A 7,039-nucleotide genomic window follows, 5' to 3' on the forward strand; every position below is an offset into this window, starting at 1 on the left:
AGGCAGAAGGGGCCATAAGTAGGATCGTTTATGCAATTATACTTGGAAAAATGAAATAATCGCCATTAAAGCAGTATAGTTATTGCAACACTATGATTCCAAAGGGAAGAGTAAAAAGCCAAAAACAATGCCTTTTAACCTGCATAACTTCTATAAATTCAATATCCAAATCCTGATTCCAATTATGACCGACTCCCACTCACAGCCAAGGAGGACTAACAACATTGAAGCGCCTGATTGGCAACTTGATATGTTTCAGATGAGTCATACATTGAATTCACTTGTTGGAACTCCAACTCTGTCAAAAATTACATATTGATAATTGCTTGGAATGGCAGAACCTGCAACACTGGTTCTTTCATTTGCTACTGGTCAACACCTAGAGACAAAACAACAAACAGGAGAAAAGGTGAGGGAATGCACTAATCTACCAATGCAACTAAAATGTACCTTGTAATATAACTCACAGCAGATTTACAGAACTTATTCCAGCTGACAATAGGGATGCAATAGCCCAGTAATGGACGCAAAAGAAACCAACGGCAAAATATGCAAACAAAATCAACTGGAAAATAAGAAAAATTGATCTGTTTCAGAAAAAATTCACAACTGTCATAAGAGATTTCTTGTTCTTTGTTTTGGGGAATTCAGGAAGTGTAAGTGATTGTGTAATCCAGATAGCTTTGTTGGAAAATAATTTCAAAAAACAAACCTTTCTTTAAGAGAAGGGTTTTGATGGGGTGTGGCATATCCTAGAAAAGGCTCATACAAAAGAACAAAGCATGGTCCCATGCCTTTACCAGTTTATCCAAGTAATGAGCTAAGCCTAACCAATTAACCCAGATCATGAAGTGCAAAGTGCAACCTCAGTTGAGCCAACTTCATTAGCCATAGACTCGGGAAAATACAAGGCCACTTATAAAATGGTCAATAAACACATTTCTGCCATTCAAAGCCAATACACTTCATATAGGTAAATGCCCATTTTAGGGCTAAGCTTCATCTGCAAGGCACTGTGTTCAAAAACTCAACTGTGTTGTACTATTCATTAAATTGAAAATACAAAACCTTACCAGTAAAAGGGGAGGTACTGTCACTTGTCCCTAATAGGATGCGAGTAATCAATGAAATACTACAGAAAAAGGGTTTTCATAGAAATCAATGACTTGTATCATATATTCCAGTTTCTGTTTCATCTTTGAAAAGCAGCATGGCAATAAATGTTTTAACTTTTATATCAAGTTCCAGCCTATTGTCCATAGCCATTGGAAGTAAATGTCAGGAGAAAACATATATCCACACTGAAACTAGGACACCATAAGATAGGACAAGCTAGATACAGATAAGCGCCACAAAAGCAAAGATAGCTATCAGAAAAGATGGTGTGGTAAACAGTAACGAGGGCCACTGCAATAGATAGGCAGAAATTATCGCAGTTTTATTAGAAAAAAGCTATGATCAAGCTCAATTGAATAAATTCACATGTCCTAAGATGCAACATACCAGCTTATATAGAGATATCTCAGTCATGTTATAGTTAGGCAACTGCCAATGGCCCAAGCTCAGGTCATAAATTTAGGTTTCAATATGCCAACTAAACAAAAGCCCCAATTATTTGGATGCACGGCAATACGGCATGCAATTAGGAAAACATTTTCATAATCACAAGTCACAAACAACAAATTCTCCACCATTCCATGTCAAAAAGACCCAGGTAGTTTCGCTCTTTATGTTGATGTTACCATTTGTTCATTCCCCCAGGCCCAAATTATTCTGTTATATAGCAAGCAACACAAGCATCAACTGCCGCCATTGTTAGGGCATAAGTCATCAAGGTTAGCCATTGTTATTTTGATTGTTAACAAAAAGAAAAATAATTGTTAACAAAAAGAAAAATATTATGTCAGACAGCAATTGTTAACCGGAAAAAGAAGGCCAGCAGCCTTTGTTAGCTATAGGGAAAATCAGAGGCAACTTACTGGATAAGGGCCTTTGGTCTGGTCTTGAACAAAATTCGGTGCCGAATGATTCCAACAACTTCCAATTCAACTCTAGGGGAGCTATTGTCACTGCCCTGGTCCAGATTTTCATGCTTAATCTTCTTCAGGACCAACAGTGGCTTCTTCAAGGAAACCTTCGATCCGGTCAATTCATGATACCCAACAGTGAAAGTATAGATTTCCTAAACAAGAAACGACAAAGAGAGAGAGCATATAAAGATCAATGTCACCTGAACGAACGAAAAAACAAGACGAGAATGGAGAGAGAGAAACCTGAGAGGAAGGGCGGCAAAGCTGGCCGATTTCGAGATTTGGAAGGCGACCTTGAAAAGAAGGCTGAACTTCCACGACGCCTTGCAGTTCGACGATCGCCCATTCGCGGCAATTTTCTTCGCCGCAACTGCATCTAACTCGAATCTCCATTGTCTTCCGGTGTTCTCTCCCGCCAATCAATTCATCAAAGAACAAAAGCCGAGTGATTCTCCTAAATAGGCCCATTATCAAGATAATAAACCTACTTAATGGGGGCCATTGTCTGTTTATTATAAGGCCCACATAGCGGGATCAATCATCATGTAAAATCACATATACGTAGGCCCGGCCCATTATCTGTGAATTCAACATTTCTGTATGTGTTGGATACTAAGGTTCTTTTTACGATGGTATCATGGGCTCATCAAAGGCCCAATAAGAGTTTAACACCTTAAGCGGTTAAGCCTATTAGGGGGGCCAGTGGAGCTCACGTCGTGCCTATTTATAATTGGGCCACTACAGCGGCTTTAATTGCATTTTTAAATCCCGATTTTTTCGGCAACTGGAGCCTCGATCCCGCATTTCCGCCTTGGCAGTTAGCACGCAAGTTGGAGGCTCGATCCCACCTTAGCAAGTTTGCATTGCGCTCCTCTAGGGTTTCTCTGTTTCTTCTTTCCTCTACAATCTCTACACTCTGAGCTTCACTCACACATTCTGTGCCAACTATGATTTCTCGTTAATACCTAGAATTTGAACTTGGTAACTGCTTTCATGGACCGACTCTCGCTGTCACGAGCTCTCTCCCTCCGATCTTCTCATCTCAATCTCCCTCCTCCGAAAACAGGATGCAGTTGTGTTCTATCCGCGCTGGCAACGCGAGGCGATGCACGAAATAATGGCTCGATGATTCTCTGGTTCGAGCAGTATCTCCTATTCCACGATCATCCGGGCCTTATCGCCGCCTTCTAACATCAGGCAGTGGACCCGTGGTTCTCTGGTTCGTATGCTTCCTCTGCTTTGTTTTATATTCCTCGTTTTTTTTTTCTGTGTTTTGAGGTTTTTTAGGTTTTTCTTTGTAGCCAACTCTTCTCTCTTCTAAAACCTAGAATTTGAATTCCGTTACACTCTCTCGTTGTCACGCGCTTTCTCTCTTTCCCAATCTATCATAATAAAAGCAGGATCTCCGACGATTATCCGGACCTTGTTCCCCCTCCGAGAGAATCAGGCCGTGGCTCCTGGATCACCGAATTCTTTCTCGTACTTATGCTGCTTCTGCTTTGTCTTATACTGTTCTCCGCGTCTTATCTGATGCGTGTGCTTCTTTTGCTTTGTATTATGTATATTCTTAACCTTTTTCCCTTTCGTGTTTTTAGGTTTCTTCGTCCTTCAATTGTTTTTAGTTTTTTACTTTGTTTTCAACTGTTTTGTTTCACCTTCTAGGCAGAATCCGACCATCCGGGCCCCGTAGTGCCTTGTGTCCGCCTCGACGCAGGCCGTGGTTCCTCTCCGCAGCTTCCATCACCTGATTCTTTCTGGTGTGTTTGTTTCTTCTGCTTTGGATTACATATTAATTCCTGATTTTGATGATAAGGCTCAAGGGCAGGTAGAACTGAATTTGGCATTGTATATACAGTTATACACTGTGCTGTGTGTTGTCAATTCCTACTGTTTGCGATTTCAAACTTCTTACGCAAACCGTGCCTTCAACAGCGTGTTACTATTTTACAATACTCATTGATCTTGAACAGGCCTAAAGATATTACTGCTTCTTTGTCCTTTTGGTGATACCTTAGTGGAAAAAAATAAAATTCATTTTATTTCTCGTTGTTTATCAACACTTTGTTGTTTACCCTGGATTTTTTTTTCTTTTAATAAGGATTTGGCTGGAACCTGCATGACGCTGCCCTGAGATCAATGGTATCTTGCAGATGAACTTAACCTGGTTGTATTTTATGCACAATGATTCTGAAAGAGCGCCTTTTGAAGGATGAAAGAGACCTTGGATAGCCTACATGCTATCATTATTTTGTCGTCCCATAAGGAATCTCATTTGAGATTTATTCCTTTGCAGGATGCATGATAGATTACACATTGCTAAAACTCAGGATGGAGCTTTGTTTGCTCCAGTGTATCTAGAAGGAGAGTGTGTTTTGAAGCGATCAAGTTTATGAAAGACAGAAATGCTGGTTTTCTATCTCTCTCTGGATAGTGAGCAGTCTCTGTTACTACAGCAGTTGATATGGAGATACTGCATATATCGTGGAGCCTATTCAATAAGATATGGAGATAGAATGGGCCATTGAATTCAGGTTCGGCTGTAAACTGCATCCATTTGTTTGGTGGTTAGATTCTTTAAGGACTGTTTCTATCGGGTATGTCTCATTCAAAGTTCTTGCCTTGTCACTGTTTAAAGAAACGGATGCATTTTTTTTCAAGAGAAATACTTGACCAATTTTTTTTGGATATTTGTGACCTTCCACTAAAAACTTATCCTTTTCAGCACTCGTCTGTTGGTCATAAGGTCCAGCCATTCTTCTTGTGCATTGTTTTGGTACTTTTGGGATCACTACCGTGGCGACATAAACAGTCAAGATGAAGTCGGATATTCTCTCAGGTTGTGCTGAACTCATAAATTCATGGTTATTGTAATGACTTTCATATGATGACAAGAAATCTTTGCTTTAGATCTCCTTAATCGGATGCTTAAGTTCTTTGCTCAGAGAGCTGTACTTTTGGAATAAATAATCTCTTAAGACCATAGGCCTTATATAGTTATTGATGCTTTGGTAATGAATACTGTGTTATGTCATATTGAATCTCTTTCATCGGTAAGCTTGTGAAGTAATAGTCTTATATTGGTTGTAATGATGAGATTGTTATCCAATAAATGTAAAATTGGAAATGATCATGGTTTGTTGCCTAGACAAGCATATAGAAGTACGGTATTTGTGGAAAAGAGTAAAAATGAAGATGAAAGATTCAATCGAGCTTGACAAAAAGAAATGTGATATGTGTATTCACGCACGCCTTGTAAATATTTGTTAACCTTGCTTTGACATATTTCAGAAATAGTGAATTTTTTTTAGGAATATTTAAACTTTATGGTTTTTTCTCACACTTTATTTGGGAATCCTAGAGGACACTTGCAGCTGGAGAACGGCGAAGCTGTTTGATTTTCTTTTCAAGATTTCTGTTTATTTGGACATACTAATTTTCGTTCATGACATGAGCAATTAGATTTATTATGTTAATTATGCTGATTTTACCTTGTCATCTCTCAAGAAAAATTGCCCTTTTGATTTTGTTATTACAGTTTCTTCTGCCTCCACACCCCTTAATCAACCAATATATCACACATTGATTATTATGGATCTCTGTAAGGTAATATTCAAGCTTTTAGATTACTCGTTTTGGATTCCTGTGTCAGTTGTTCCAGACATTCAATTTAATTCACAAGCATAATCAGTTTTGAAACCACTACAGTTTAATAGTTTATCATATTCATAAAGTGTTCTGAGTATGATATTTTATTGTTAGGCCTTCCTGGTGCCCTTCTTGATTGATAGCTGGAGCGCTTTGTTGCCTTTTTGAGACGATAACTGACTTTGATATTGAGTGTTAAATAAGGCTTATCATTTCATTTTGTAAGTCTAGACTGTTAAATCTTGTAACATTCACTTGTATTCATTTAAAGAAAGCAATAAAAGTTCCTAGGAATCCTGTGAATACTGTTGCCATAGACAATCATATAGGTTTCTTTCAGGATCTATATCAAGCTTGCTGAGTATCAAGTCGGGTAATATCTTTTTTGAAATTTCTAATAAGTGGAGAGGTTAGTTCTAGGATAGGTTATAGTAAATATTTCCGAAGTAATCAGGGAAACACTGTTGAATTTGCATAATGTAGCTATGTACTAGGTCGATGAAATTGAATTGGTACCTCATTGTGTGAAGGCCGCTTTGAGAAATCACTCAGCTTCAAAGTAATGCAGAAGTTATAGTGAGCCTATAAGCTAAAGTTATACCAAAAAAAAGAGAGCTAATAAGCTAAAGTTATACAAAAAATATATATTAATAAGCTAAAGTAGTTAATAGAGTGATCGAAAATATCTGGAATGATTTGGAAAACGAGTTTGAGCCCTAAAAGAAAATGTTGCATATTTTCTTCTGGTAGTTCTGCCCGAGCTGGTGTCAGCAAGTTAAGCTTTTTGTTGAACAATATGAGGGCAGAAAGTGCTGAAAGTAGAAAATGGTTAAGGTCAGTGGGAAATGTCTAAATTTTATGGGGTGGTAATCCAGGTCTCACTTGCAAAGGAGATTTCTCGTGAGCTCAACTCAGAATGTTAAAACATCCTTTTGATTTGGAAACCTGTTTCCAAGATCTAAAAGATTCCAAAACTCCCAGATTTATCTCATTTGCAAAGTTTGATCCATGTAACTTGATTGAACCACGAGGACTTTGTTCCCTTGTCCAGTATATTTGTGATCATCTCCTTTTTATTATCCTATATTTTCAATCTCTAGGTCCTTAGAAAAAATATTGAAAAAAGAAGAGCATGCATCTGTTCCAGAACTCGTTGGATGACAAGGAGGTTCTTGTTCAAGGCTTTAAGCACTGGATGAAGTGGAGGTAATTAATAGTAAAAATAGTTGCTGATATTTGTTTCCTGTAGCTTGTCGTCAGTGTACAATCTATTTAGTACTATGAAAAGTGTTTTTTGTCCTTTCATGTTGGAGGTATGCATAAGTGTTGTTTTATATCATAATTAGAGTCATTGCCGTTTTGCA

General features: G+C 38.1%; 1 protein-coding gene and 1 long non-coding RNA gene across 6 annotated transcripts; one reads left to right on the forward strand and one right to left on the reverse strand.

The window, feature by feature from the left end:
• Positions 1-107: 107 nt before the first annotated feature.
• Positions 108-2,467, reverse strand: LOC119984100 (putative uncharacterized protein DDB_G0287975). Its single transcript, XM_038827886.1, has 3 exons — positions 2,274-2,467; positions 1,980-2,182; positions 108-379 (listed from the first exon to the last, which is right to left on the reverse strand). Exons 1-3 carry the CDS (start codon positions 2,421-2,423, stop codon positions 373-375), a joined length of 360 nt encoding a protein of 119 aa, XP_038683814.1. The 5' UTR covers positions 2,424-2,467; the 3' UTR covers positions 108-372.
• Positions 2,468-2,810: 343 nt separating this feature from the next.
• LOC119984343 lies at positions 2,811-7,039 on the forward strand. Of its 5 annotated transcripts, none has more exons than XR_005464879.1 (6): positions 2,811-3,249; positions 3,693-3,787; positions 4,129-4,169; positions 4,324-4,866; positions 5,566-5,633; positions 6,776-7,039. It is a non-coding gene; the product is annotated as an uncharacterized LOC119984343 (long non-coding RNA). The 5 variants fall into 5 exon arrangements; XR_005464878.1 differs by lacking the exon at positions 6,776-7,039 and adding an exon at positions 5,790-5,978; XR_005464877.1 differs by having other exon boundaries at positions 4,324-5,633.

The sequence above is a fragment of the Tripterygium wilfordii genome, chromosome 18, assembly GCF_013401445.1.
Source record: "Tripterygium wilfordii isolate XIE 37 chromosome 18, ASM1340144v1, whole genome shotgun sequence".
In the NCBI taxonomy this organism is placed as follows: Eukaryota; Viridiplantae; Streptophyta; class Magnoliopsida; order Celastrales; family Celastraceae; genus Tripterygium; species Tripterygium wilfordii.